Genomic DNA, 15,168 nt, shown 5'->3' with positions numbered 1-15,168 from the left:
CTTTTTAAAATACTTCAAATTTATTCTAGGTCTGGACTTTGACTGGGTCATTCTAGGGCATAACTACTACTCTGAGCAGTTTCCCTGTCTTGTTGAAGACAAGTATCACCATAGCTTGATGCTGCTGCCACTACCATAGTTAACATGGTTGGTGTGTTCAGGAAGATACTGCTTATTTTTTCCAGCACACATTACATTTTGCATGTTTTCTAGCAAGTTTTGGTCTTCTCAGTCCACCTTATTTAAAATGTTTATAATTACGAACTGTAATGACCACAAGCACTAACTTGGAATTGAGCACTACCTTGTAGACAACTGCAAACTTTAACACTGTTCCATAATGGACAGATTGTCAAATTAAGCAACTATTAGATGACATGTCACTAAATTCTGTCATCTGAGCAACAGATTTCTGCTACTCCTCAAGAATTATTGTGGACCTCCCTGCTTCGCTGATTAATTCTCTCCTTGTCTGGTCTTTTACCCTCTCTGCAACTCCCATGTTAGTTTGCTGTGCTCCTTGTGTTTTGTGACGTTGGTTGGTCACTGACATTTCACAAAATTCCTTTGTTGGCCTTCACAGAACAGCTGTATTTCTGCCAAGAAAAAACTACAAACACATTGACTCTATTACTACTTAGAGGACCTTATGAAGCAGCTGACTGCACTAGATTTTATTTAACGGGAACAAAATTAAAGTAGTGAAATACAAAACACAACACTTTTCAGATTATTTGTGAAAAACATATTTCATAATTTATGTTACTTGTACTGCAGTATTGTGAGCTATCTTGTTTTGTGGAAAAAAAACAAATATGTTTAATTCAAGTGTGTGGTTGTAAAATGATAAAATTATGAAAAATGTGAAGGGCATGAATGCATGTACAAGTTCTTTTAGGCAGGAGTCACACTTCTATCTAGGCTGAAATTCAGTCTCCAAAACATATCTTATATGTACTGAACACATGGTGATCAAAAAGATGAATGCATACTTATTTCATTGCTTTGCCTCGTTTTAAGTTTTAGAAAAATAAATCTTAACAACAATATGTTTTTCACAGCATAAACAACTTCATTTAGCTTGCCAGCAGCCTGTTTCTAAACAGTTTTATGTGCTACATAGACATAATTTTGTTCCTTCTCAGTAGCTGAAGTGGCTCATATTTCTGATAAACCATTGGTGCCTTATCACATTTGATGCATGCCAGTATCATTTAGTGAGTCACATTACAGCCAGATCACAGTTTCCATCAGATGTCCAGAGTTCCAAAGCCAAACATGTTATAAATTATTGTTCATATGCAATAATGGCTGAAGAAGAAAGAGGGTGAGTCATGCTGCCAACTGTTAAGCTCCTGCCTCAAGCAACATTTCTGAGTTTTGACACACCAATTTCAAGATGTACGCATCAATAACTGCCAGAAATGCAAACTGTTAAATCAACAGAAGATGTAAGCAAATAAACAAAAACAAGCACATTGTTTTGAGCTTGCTTTCTGGTCATCTTCCTCTCGTTTTCCATAAGTTTGTAATGTATGGCGTAGTGAAAGTGTGGTCCAACAATGTGGATAATTGCCACAGGCTGCAGCTAGAGGCTATCTCAAAGGAAGCTGATCTCAAAGGAAGCTGTCCATGTGGGCAACAACATTAGCTACAAACCCTGAATACTGAATGGTCTCCATAAACCAGCACACCCACAGGCAGTCATTACCACATCTCCTTCAGTGTCCTGAGCAACAAATAACAAGAAGGTTTGTGTTTTTCATATTTCTAATGAGATGTTTTATTAAATTTAACATGCTGTCAATATCTGTCATTTATTCAGAAATATTCTCTCTAGCAAAATGTTGTGCAGAAGATACAGAATATTTGATGAGATTTAACATGACGGGATTGGCATTGCAATTCAGTGTCCTTTGCTACTAATGCTCACAGATAAACAAGAAAATGTGCACATTTGTTTTATTAATGCAGCACAATTTTAGAAATTATTAAGAGCTTCGTAGAGCATTCAGCATTCATTAGTGTGGCAACAAATCATTAAAGGTGCAGTCATATTATTATATATACGTATATAAAAATTGATGTTACATGGAACCAAATGTGAGAAACTTTAGCAGATGTTTTTTTTTTTTTTTTAATGCCATAGTCTGTCACCTTTGAACTATGTGTTCTTCTTTTGATAAACCTCTGCTCTGAATAGTACATGTGGACTGGAATCAAAAGTGTGGCATTTAGTGTTCTGCTGTGATCGGACTCAGTTTGTTGCTTTTGCCTTTCTGTCATCATTTCTTTTTAGTAATTATTTCATATTATAATTCAGTCACTGATCAGCTACTTAAGTCACATTTACGTAAATTCAGTTGCGCCGACGCTTACCTGTTTTGACGCTCCCTAAAAGAAACTATGACAGTTTGGCTTATTAGGTGATCAAATTATAAGTTCTACAGGGTTAAGTAATAGGGCAAAGCTGGTCTTATTCAAATAGAAGGCAGGTATCTAATATTGTGTCAGGGTACGACAATGTGTCTAATATTAGGGCTGCGTGAAATTAGGAAAACATTTGATATGTGATAATACTGGATAACATTGCAGTAGCAATATGACTTGCGATAAATATTTAATTAAAAAGTGTTAATGTCTTTCTGGTTGGGGTTCAAAAAGAACATAGACTCCAGAAAATAAGTAGATTAGCAATACAATAGAATAGCAATTGGAAAAATGGTAATCTATTCTTTCCTTCTTAACAACAAGGTGTTATTGAAAAAGTTACTCCTGCCTGGCATCTGCTGTTTTGGCAATTAAACAACTTAGCTAGTTGCTTAATGACTTGACTATCTTCCCAGCTCTGTAACTTTTATGTTACAGAGGTTGTATTTAATACAAGCTTAATACTGTAAGCTTGTATTAAAGCTTACAGAGCTTTAATACAAGCTCTGAGCTTTAATACAAGATAGTTAAATAATTATAGTGACACCTTTGCTGTCCAATTAGTTCTTTGGGAAATGCATATTGCATGTCCCAGTAATATACGGATAAGGTAAATATGCTGTGTATAGTGCAATCCTACCAGGTATAAAGAATACTAAGTTATTTATTTCTGCTGTTTAACTGGAATAAAATCTATGTTGTTTTAGTAAAAAAGAAAGACAGAAAATATCCATCCACAACTCAAGATCTCTCAGTCGCTGACAAATTACTTATCTTCCGCTCCATTCATGTGCTACTCTGTCTTTGTCACTGTCACTCTCATGGCACCATCATGCCAAATGTCCTGCTCAAAACAAGACAAATTACTTTCCCCTCCTCTGCTGCACTCACTTACCGGCGATCCGGCCTTTTGAAGAGACTTGGTGAGTATGGGGGAGAGTAGCTCACAGTTCTGTCTGGAAAGCTGTAAGGGAAATGGGGATGATAATAAAAGAATCTCTGAGGTGGTTCGATCACCTGAAGAGGAGTCACAATCCTAGGAGAAGGCGGCCTTGCCCCAGAATAGGCAACTCCAGTGGGACACGTCTGGGACTGTCCCATCGTGGTGTTAGTGACTGTCAGGGCTGTGAGAGGCTCTTGGCCGTTTTCACACTGTTCTGTGGGTGTTTGTACCCGGGAACTGCTTCCTCAGGGCACAAAGAGGCAATTGAGCAATGACGATACTTCTGGCTCTGCAGCCATGGCTCTGAGTGCCATGCTCAGACTGATACTTGTATGATGTGACTCCATTCTAGTGAAATACAATAGTCCTAGACACCCAGCGAGGATGACAGTTCTCTGAATTGGGGCCAATTGCTCCATGTATGCAATGCTGGAGTATCTCTCTCAGGCAGACAAAAGAAGATATTTCTCAAATTGCAGCTTCAGAAAGCAATTGCCATGCCGGTCTCTGTACTGTATTTTAACAGTAGTATTAAAGTTCGCTCAAAGTACATGTAAATATCGCAAACTTATCAAGAGCCTTCTGGGAAACTGAAATTGGTCAAATAACAGCTGACATGTCGACATTTGTTTGCAAGCAAATGCAAACTGAGACAGATTAATGAAACTAATTGACTGTTATGTAACATTTCATATTATGTATGTGGTGTTAAGGAAATCCTTCAAAGTTCTGGGTTTGCCCGATGCATAAATCCTCTTTTGTCATCGGGGATATACTTGTTTGGAGAGTCACTGCTATGGAAAAAGAGCTCTAAGCAGCATTACTAAGCCAGTCTTGATTTGACAAATTGTACGCCTCTTTCCAGTTTGACAGCTTTGCATAAATATCTCACATCTCATTTTAAGCTTAATCCTGTCTGCTGGCAAGAATGTTGTGACATTTGACATCCCAACTGCAGTGCAGATAAGTCTAGTGGTAAAGGTAGTCATGCAATGTAAAACTGGATTTTCCATTCCGTGGACCATCTGTCAGATTTATAGATGCATCCTGTAATAATCTTTTAAACTATTCATTATAAAATTTTAGGTAATTTACAATTACAAAAAAGATCAGCAGCACAGGGGAGAGGGAAAAGAGATTCTTCTTCTTCTTCTCCTGGAAATGTATGCCTTGGATGTGTCATTTACATCAGTTGCTTTATGTCTTAAGTGTATGCTTATATTCACTCAAAGCACACTGAAGGACAGCATGTGGGCATCTCTGTTAATTTCCTGACCTATGTTCATCCCATTTCCAATAGTAGTTCATCTTAATTCAGTTTTGAATTTGAATTGGACTATAGGAAGAAAAGCTTTTTTCATATGGTATCAACTGTGATTATGATTGCACAAAATACGACTATCCAAGAACATATACAGGTTGGTATAAGTTGTTTATTTATAATCTCTTCTAAATTAAATGTAATAAACAAACAGGTTTCATTAAAGTCTGCATTAATGCATGTACGGTACCATAAATTTAGACCTTCAGCAAAAAGGATCTTTTGCTGGAACTAAAGGAGGGGCAAAAAGAAAATGTGGCAAATGGCACTGTGATCAGTATCGCAGCAAACAAGCTTGGGCACTTTGTAACTGCAGACACCAGGACACATCTCAACAAAAGTCAGGTGTTTTTTGGGTCACATCGTAAAGAATTACCCTGCCATATCCCTGGATATTTAAGTGTACACTGCAAGTCAGCTATCAGAGTTGTTGTGAAGGTGTCTACATCTTATTTAAGCTACTTAAATAAGATTTTTTTTTTTTTTAACGCCATAGTCTGTCACCTCTGAACTATGTGTTCTTCTTTTGATAAAGAAGAACACATGGCTCAAATGAGCCACTACTCATTTGAGTAATGGCTCTTTCAAGCTGAATGATGCACAAAAACTAATTAAGAAGAAAACCAGTCAGCTACATGCTGCATGCTCCTAGTGGCCAGGTGTTTTATTGCAAATTATGTCATCTGTTGAGAGTCAGAGAGTAATTACGATGAGCAACCTTGGTACGTTGGCAGATGCAATTTTTTGTTCTGAAAAAAAGAATCCTGGGGCATGCACAATCATTTGCATTCATATTTAACCAAATGAAGATATCCTTGAACAAAAAGAGATAAGGACTCTTGATGGGGTATTCTTTTTAAAACAAGTTTGTTGTTTTTTGGTTCTTTCATGTATTTTTCTATATATCTTTTCTCATGTAATTTTCTTTCCCATCGTATCTCTTCTTATTTTTTTCCCTGTCTTGTTTCTGGCTGAGTTTGCAGCTGTGTGACCCAAGTCACCAACAACTGGAACAACAGTGGAGCAACTCAGGCCATCGATGAGCCGCCCCCTGGCGTGCGATTATGTGCTTAGTTCTGTTTTTGTTTTCCAGTGTGCACGCTGATGCATGGCGCTTGCCGCACTTTTGTATGCCTGCGTGGCCTGCTCATGCACGTCCCACTTTGTCAGCAGGATCTGGATTTAACTGGATGATAGGCACCCTGCTAACGCTCACTGTCAGTGTCATCCAAACACTGAGCTGTTCCCACAGACTCCTGCAGGCTCCTCTGCTGAGCCTTAAAGCTATTTCTTTGTCACCTGTGAGATGATGATGGAGTCGTGACTAAGTTCCCATGGATAATTTTAAGTCACTGGCGGTCATTCTGATAAGATATCCAAATGACCAAAAGTCACACATTTCTGCAATAAGACAATGAACTGAGGAAAAAATGGATGTAATAGGATGTTTGTCTGATGTTTTTCATTAGTTTCATGCACCTGGTGATAAAAAGCTCCACCATACTATGCATTATTTTCTTGGATATGTAGGACAACTCACTGGAATCAGTGACTCGTTGTGGCTTCTTCCACTGTTTTTTATATTAGCCTGAGGATGTTACATCAGACTGATCTTTGCCAGCAACACAACTTGTGTTATACACCTGTGACAAGACCGCAATAACTCAGCTCACACAACTGGAGCTCTAAATTATGACAAAAATGACAAGTCAACATATAATCCATCAGCTGAATGTATAGAGAGTATTTTCATTTAAAAAAAGCTGTCAGATGCAATATGCTCATCAGGTAATATGCTATCATAGAAAGCTGAAAAACTAGGAAATGAACATTAGGAGTGTGCAAAACCGAAAGAAAAATTAAAGCAAATCTAGTGTATTATTCCAAATATCCTTATTTTACACATGAGGTGCTTAATTTTGAAATATTATAAGTCAACTTCAATACTCTCATGTTGTTTCTGCAATAATCCAGTCCAACGCTGTAAATTCACTTTTCCAAATTCCACCATGGCTTGTGTCTTATTGACAAACCTCATCAGACGTTGTCTAAACTTATCTTCTTTCTTAATTAATTATCTGAAGAAATGAAAGTCTTTCAGCAACACACCTGTTTGAGGAAGCATTTCAGTAAGAGTCAGTGGGGTTTAAGTAAAGCAAACCTTTTTTTATTTAGTCGTCCTTTTGTTATTCTTTGCAACTGTCTCTTATTTTGAATACAGAATAGACACAACAATTTTCAATTTAAATCATATTTAATATGTAGTTATGAAATTTAAAATCCATTTATTTACACCATTTTATGCTTCCTTTGGGAGATATGACCACTTAATTATGTTTAAACTTAAAGCAAAGCACTAACCCCAGAAATAAAGCTAAGCAGGGTTCACACACATAAACATCTATAAATTCAGCCAAGCCATAAAGGTGCTTTTAAAATTTTCACTATGAAAAGAAACTTCTGCTTCCTATCACCAGGGAACCTGATATAACATAGTGTTGCTGTGAGGGAGTACAATGGGGGACTATTCAGCACCTCTTGAAGCGCTCTCTTTTAGCAAAACGTAAAGATTAAAACCATTGAACGCTGAACTATTAAAAAGCGCCAGGCCAATCAGATCTCCACAGAAAGGCACAGTGAGAATCTCACTCAGGAAAGTTGAGGCCTGAGAGAACGTGATGATTGCAATATTTCCACAGCCTGTCTGCATGGTGAGAGTCCCCCACAGCGTGAGACAAACAGGGACAGGGACAGATGTGAAGACTCTTAAAAGGAAACATGTTGATTTAGAGCAGAGGAAAGCTGGAGGCATCTTTGTCTACTATAAAAGACAAACCGAAATGTGTGTCCAGCTGCCGCCCACCCAGGCAGGTAATGTTTCTGAATCACATGAATATGACTACAAATAAATTTACTTACTTTTGATTTCATGAACTAGTTGCATTGGGGAAAAATAATTATTCTCTTAATGGCAATGCTTAATATTTGTTCAAAACTGGATTAGAGCATATTTTACACATACATGACAAGTAGAGTTGGCTCCTTTGGATAGAATAATTTAATCAGATCTATCTTTGCAATATGTTAAAGCTGTGACCTGAATTAATCTACCAACAATTTGCTACCCTGCTCTGTTTCTGCATAATATGATCTACAATGTTTAGATGAGAATCTAATGTTTGCTGTTTGTTCCTCTGACTGAACGATTCACTTTATCTCAACAAAGTCTACCCAACAACTAACAGATATGGTTGATAGGTAGTCTTAGATCCTGTTTACCTACTTACATCTCTCAAAAGAAATTCAAATTTAGACAAATAGACAACAGGATGTGTTGTAAAACAAACTCATTTAAGTCAGATTTCAGAAATTTTATCTCTGGGAGTCAGTTAATCACGATCATTGATAAATCAATTCATTTCCTCCTTTCTGATATGCTATTGAGCTGAGAGTCCCAAACATCCTGCACTTGTCAATGACATGAATCCTTGAAACACATTTAAGGATTTGCACAATTTTAGGATGAGACTGAAAAACAACATTTGAACCTGCAGCAAGAATATCCAACCGTCTGATATTTCCTATGGTAATGGTATGACAGTTGTGACAATCAAGATATGATAGTGTTGCACTTTCACTGTCTTGTTAGAATTTTCTACTGCACAGCGTGTTCTGGGTTTAAGATGGCCTATTATAACAAAAACAGAGTTCTCGCACACCTCAAAAAGTCTTTAATTTCCTTTAATGACATCTAAATTAGTTTGGGTAAAAGAAAAACAACTATGGAAAAAGTTAGATTTCTGGGTTTTTCCTTTTCTTTTCATTTTCTGAAGGACAAAAATGGACCTTAAATGCAATGTTTTTACATTTATCTATTATTAATTGACATTCTTTATCTTTGATTTGCCTCATCAAATCCCGATGTTGAACAGTTTACCCTCTGACATACTGACTGGATGAATCATTTTACAAGTATTTATTGCATCCTAGTCAGAATCAGCTACGAGTCATTCTGACAAAGCAAATGTTTCTGTTCACATGTGTTATCATTTCTAATATGACTTAGGAGTTACTGTAGGAAGCATTAGAGGTGGAACCAGTTTGTCCATTGTGAACTGTAATAATAATTTAAGTTGATGGAAAACCCTTGATCTAAGAAGAATAATTTGCTGTTTTAGTGATTAAAACTAGCTAGGGCTGAAATTATGTAATTTCTTATTTGGAATACTTTAAGCATCTTTTCCATTGAACAAACAGGAAATGCTGCCGCTTGAAGTCGCTGCCGACCTCACAATTGCTTACAGCACACAGGACAAGCTGTAGATGCATCTTGGCTTATTTAAAACCCACACAGAGGGTAAACAAATCTGCTATCATGGTCATTTTAGGCTGAGGCTGAAGCACCTCCACCGTGTACACAAGGTGTCCAAAGTTCACTTTTAAAACCAGGGAACATTCTTTTATCTGCTCTGCACGCACACTTCGTGCAGGTACACTGATCAGCCATAGCCCAGTGCAAATGAAGATGTGCATTCAGGCATGCATGTTAGCAAGATTTCCAACAATGCATGCAGGCAAAAAGTACAAGTGTGCATCATGACACAAAGACATACGTGTGTGCAAAGAATACATGGGAATGCAAATTATAGATCAGCGATGTATTCAGACGAAGCTCAGACACAAATGTAAATGCAAAGACCCCAGTCTGCCTTTTCTCTGCCCATGTTGTTTTGTACCTAAACTTAACTTTGTGATCAATTTTAGCTCTTCTAAAACTGTGATCTTTTTGGATCACAATAAACATCTTAAAAATATGTAATTGACAATATAATGATTAATGGTAGCAGAAGTGGAAATGAAGCAAATGGCTTCTGGAATTATCTCTCACATCGGTCAATTAAAAAAAATCATAACAAAAACGAATGTGCCAGCAGACAAAAACTCTGTTGCAGTGAAACCTGCTTCTGACGTGGCACATCTTATCAGATCTGGCACCTGAGTGAGAAAGTGTGCGTAAGAGTCGTTTATTGTTTTAAAGAAGCTCAGATTTCCGCACGTAAGCAGTATTTGGGAGCCAAGAAGTTGTCGTTTTATCTCAATGCTGAAATCACCAAGATCATGCTTTGATGTATGAGCTTCGCACATTGATGGTAGTGTGTCTGTTTTAAGCTGACACATCAAGGAAAAGGCAAGGAAATTGCAAATAAAATAAAAAAATGCAACTGCTTGTAAATGGCGATGGAAAATATATATTTTTTAGACCTGGAATGTGGAAAGAAATCATAAAATTAGAGAAAACAAGACTCAGAGAGACCCACTAGTTCAAACCTGTACTGCACACCAGAATGCTCATCCAGGGTTGTTCTTCTTAAATACAATGTGGAATTACTACGCCCAATAATAATATATGTGCCAGCTTGTTTGTGAGCCATTATCAATCATTCTGTCTACTAACCAAAAGCTGTTTCAGTTTATCAAATCTAAAAAAAAGACAAAACTTTCTAAGTTATTACTACTTTTGCAGGCTAAGCATGGCACTGTTAAATATGTCACTTTTTTATTTTATTTAACAATAAATTGTTAAAAAAATTTTTATGTTGGAGATTGTTTAAAGGAAACTGGAAAACAATTCACTAAACAAAAATACATTTATTAATGTTGATTTAAATGTATTCCTGAAATTCATAATTTTTAAAAATGAGCAAATATTTAGTTAATAAAATTGTATTTGTAAAAATGTAAAAACACACAAGTATTTTAATAATTATTCTCCTTAATTGCATCACAAATGTTTATCTGTTAGCCTTACCGTTCAAAAACGTTGGACACTGCTACCATTGCTAGAGAAAGTGATTCCTTTGAATTTGTCTATTTGATCTGCAAAGTGATAATTTATGATTTATTATTTAGATATAGCACAGATACCACACAAACATAAAATAATTATATTTAAATAATAACTAACTAAACTGATCTAAATTTGCTAGTTCTTTAATTCTATTTTTCATAAATGATTATTTTAATAAATATTGATACAGTTTGTATTTATGTGATATATGTTTAAATTGTGTTGAAATTAACACATACTTAAATAACTAAAAGATTTTTTCTTATTGTCTGAATTATTGAAACTTTGCATCCCAGTAATTTGCATAAGACATTTTAAATAAAATAATCCTGAGCCCTTTAAACAGGTTGCTTCCTGTTTGCCACTTATTTGTCATTATAACTGATTCACTCATGTACTGTAAAGTAAACCAAAGTCTGTTAAGTCATTTTGAGGAACTGTGTCAAAATTTGAGGAACTAAACAAAATCACACCTTTTACAGGTTCTTTAGCAACTCCCAAAATGTGCACGTACACACAAATGTGCATTCACAGTTAAAATTATAGGTCACTGTCTTTGTTTTCTTGTCTACTTGTGATGGATTGCTGTCTTTAATGCTTGTGGGTTTTTTGTTGTTGTTAGACTGCAAAGTCTTGCTACAAAGGTGTCAAAACAACTAAATGCCTCAAGGCATCTAACAACTTTTCCAAAGTCAACAATTGCAGATTACTAGGAGTGTGAAGCTCCTGTTGTTTTAAATATTATTTAATTCCAAACATATTTAAATCAATTTTAAAATGTGCAGCTTTTGACTTGCCATGCAACTTTTGTGTCTTGCCTGCCACCTTGTGCACAACCGTTTGTCCTGCTGCCTCAGCCGTGCAATTCTTCAGTCGGGTCTGTCTGGCTGCTTTTCTGTCTCTGTTCTTCCTTTCTGCACAGCTCACCTCCTTCTTTAACAGCTGGTATTAATATTATTCCTGTCTGTCCTCATTGTCCCTGTGCATAAAAGCCTCTCTGAGTGGCGTGCTTCAGGAAAGCCTAACCCCCGACTTTGTCTCTAGATAATTATCCTGTCTCTGACCTGTCTCGTCATATACCTAATTGCCGCCTGCCGTATTTGCCCCACCTATATTTGGCCCAAGTGTTGCTGTTATGCAATGGGAAGGACCCGAAAACATTAGGACCTTGCATGAGGAGACACAAGGTAGGAAGGGTTACATTGAAACGACTTCAGCCTTGTGGACAATGGACTTAGATATTTGTATTTACTCTGCAAGTGTACCATGTCGGAGCTGTGTTCCAGATTAAAGGTGAACACACAACAAGGCTGCCCGGTCATGCCCTGCTACCCTGGTGTGAGAAAGTGAAAAAAAACAAAAAACTTTCCCCCCTCCAAACACATGAATAAACTTGTAGATTTTTGCTCAGACTAGAGTAGATAAAAAAAATCAATTGAAGATAAGCAAACCTGCATGTATATTTGTCCATGTGTGTTAACTAGTGAATTACATAAAGACCTTTTTTTTAGCACTATCGCTGATTACGAAGAAATGCTGCAAGATATGCACATTTCTTCACACCCAACGCCACTCTCTGTTTGCTTAAAAGAACACAATGCAACTCTGAGCCAACACAACTGGAAATATGCGCTTCTTAAAGTTTCGTTTTATTTCTAGTCATGTTCCAGGTCAAGCACAGGCATGATGAGGCAGACAACAGACGTCAAACCAGTGTATCGCTTTTCATCAGAGAGCAATTCACGGAGAGCTTCATATCTGAAGGTTGAGCAGAGCATGACCAAACACCAAAACAGGAAAATGCAAAAACGAGGAAGAGAAAAGATGAGGAAGAGGAGGAGGGACGAAGGAGGGCTTTCGCAGCTGTTGTTCGGCGGTGTTTCCTCTGATAGGAGATGTTGGCTGTACTCCCAGTTCTTTAGGTAAACTACCAAAAAAACATGGTTACCTCAAGGAACAAGGGTGGGGAAACAGGGTGATGGGGGTCATACTAGTTTGTAAACATAAAAATGAAATGAGCTAAGCTCTTGAAATAAATAAAAAAGAAAAAAGAATTTCTGAATGGAGTTGCCACAATCAACTAAAGTATCTAGGCACTTTTTCTTGTCAAGAGGAAAAAGTGTGCAGCATAATTTTGAAACAACCTACCCTATTAGTTGTCAAGCTCTCGATCTAAAGGTGAAAAAATCTTTTACTTTATGACATCTACGTATGTTGCACCTAGAAAGCATCATTGCGCATGCGCAACATGATGCTTTAGAGTAACTGTGCAGACATCTGCAAAACATGTTAGCCTCTTATCATGGGATCAAGATGATAAGAAGAATCTAAGTCTTTAATCTGTCCCACTGGATGTCCCAATGTGTTTGTGGAAACAGGTGTCACAGCCTGTTTTAGACTATCACTGCAGGCCAAGAGTTTGCACAATTACTCCATTCTATTCCCAAGACAATTAAGATCATGGACAATGAGTGAAACACACATTGACTCCCAGAAGTGGCTGCCAGGAAACAAACTGGTGACATTACCAAGATTATGCAGAGTTGGCGTATAAGATGTGCAAGAAAAAATTACAAATTAATATATATAAAGTGCCTTACAAAAATATTCACACTCCCCAGAATGTGGTGAATTACCACTGACAACATCATTGTAAGTTATTCCGATTTTAAGTCTAAGAAAAATACACACTAAACTAAGTTTTTGTCTTCAAAGGTTTTTGTTAAGAATCTAAGAAGTGCATTTGTGTTCAGCCCCTTTAGTCAACACATTACAGAACCACCTGTTGCTGCACTACAGTTGTGATTCTTTTGTGGTGTGTTTATACTAACTTTACACATGATTAAAATTAAAATTTTAACCTATTTTTCTTTGTAAAATAGCTCAAGATCAGAGCCCTACACTGACCTGCTAGAAGGTGAACCTCTGCCAAAATATCCTCCAGCAGCCTGCAACAGGTTTTCTTCCAGTACTGCCCTGTAATTGGCTGCATCCATTTTCCCATCAACTTTGACTACCTTCCTTACCCCCTGAAGGAAAAAAAAAACATCCTGACAGCATACCTGATGCTGCCACCAGCTGCATCTTAAATGCTCACTCCAAGCTGAGTGTCTAATTTGATCAGCTACATTATTTTCAATCTGCTTCAATAAAATGTTTCACAAGAAGAATATGTCTGTGCAAGAAGGAGAGGAAAAGCTCCCCGAAATCGAATTGCATCCTAAGAGGTGCTCAGGGAAGCTTTTTCAGGTGCAAACAATACTCACAGCACAAGAAAGCCTTTGTCAAAATCTGATATCTCCTCCTTGCGAAACATTTAAATTTGAATAGGTGGAAGTATCTTGCTAAGCTCACAGCTTCAGTTTTCTTTTTATGCTTCCTAAGTGTGCAGAAAAGCACAGAAAAAATACTCTCTTCCCATTGATATGAGCTACAGTAACTTCCTTTCTCTTTGAGCCACCAGAAAGAAAGTCTGAGAACAAAAACAGAAGAAAACCCAAAAAGGCCTTGTAAAAAAAAGGTGGTTCAAATAACAACACTTTCATTCAAGCTGGCTACTCAATGGGCAATATAATGAACAAAGCTGTTGAAGGGTTGTTTTGCCAACACGGTCACACAGTTTTTCTGTGTGTTTGTTGTGTAACCTCTTGTGAGAACAGGACAGCCTTGGGAGCACTCTGCCATTACAGCACATCTACAGATCATTCACGGTTGGAGAGTCAGAACATTAACCACGGGTCGTCCTAATCCAAGACAATCCTCATCACTCATAGAGTGATTGCTGCAGCAGTGAGAGTTTTTTTTTGTTTTTTTTTTTGTTGATATCAACTTTAGTATCAGCATAAAAACCAATCACAACATTCAAAGTAAGGGTCAGGCCAATTTTTGAAATTGAAAACAAAAAGTATGAACATTTTGTCACATTAAAGCCAAAGTGTGGACAGCACTTGTCTGAGGCACCCTGAGTCAATATTCTTTAGCGATTCCTGCATACTTGCTGCCCAAGGCCAGCCGCTGCCTTTGCACCTTATAAAACAATCTGTGATCAGTCTTAAATAATTCAGTCCAGGTTTGTCCTGTGTTTATAGTGTTTACTTGTTCGTCTTAACCTTAATGCTAAATAGAGATGACTTTTTGTGAATGTGTATTCACAGTTTGAACTACTGATTGTCAAGCTCAGACTAGAGTCTTTAAAAATCTGTTAAGTTACACTCTAACTGAGTGCTAATGGAGAAACTTCAGTCATATACTGTCTTCAGTATCCTAAGCCAGCTCTGGCATGCAGCCATATTTCTTTACAAATACACCTTGCACAATACTGGTACCAACTCGACTTTGTCCTGCTACACATGCCTGTAAGCAATAGAAAACTTGCTAAGGGTAAAACTGATAAATTACTTTTTTCTTTCCTTATTTGACAACCCTGTTCTGTCCAGTACTGCCCTCGGCAGAGAGCCACCAAGGCCACACCAGAAACCACTATTGCTTACTGCCTTCCTAGAGCAACATCCTACAGTATCATGCTGCCACCACCAAGTCTTGGCATAGGGGTGATGTTTTTAGGGTTTATTTGCTGTGACCTCCTAAATCACTGGTCAGTGAAGGCCACATTTATGGAGTGTTTTC

General features: G+C 37.3%; 1 protein-coding gene across 2 annotated transcripts in view; it reads right to left on the bottom strand.

Moving 5' to 3' along the window:
• LOC102222015 (TSC22 domain family protein 3-like) overlaps window positions 1–15,168 on the bottom strand; it is a 42,356-nt gene that overhangs the window by 13,174 nt on the left and 14,014 nt on the right. Inside the window, exon 2 of one of the 2 annotated variants that reach the window (XM_023328534.1) lies at window positions 3,326–3,394. The exons of the other annotated variant lie outside the window; for it this stretch is intronic. Within the exon in view, the coding sequence (XP_023184302.1) occupies window positions 3,326–3,394 (69 nt within the window). The remainder of the gene's footprint in view (window positions 1–3,325; window positions 3,395–15,168) is intronic. 2 annotated transcript variants of the gene reach the window in all.

Source organism: Xiphophorus maculatus, chromosome 23 (assembly GCF_002775205.1).
Source record: "Xiphophorus maculatus strain JP 163 A chromosome 23, X_maculatus-5.0-male, whole genome shotgun sequence".
NCBI lineage: Eukaryota > Metazoa > Chordata > Actinopteri > Cyprinodontiformes > Poeciliidae > Xiphophorus > Xiphophorus maculatus.
Note: the sequence above shows the minus strand (reverse complement) of the source record. Positions and strands in the feature narration are given on the sequence as shown.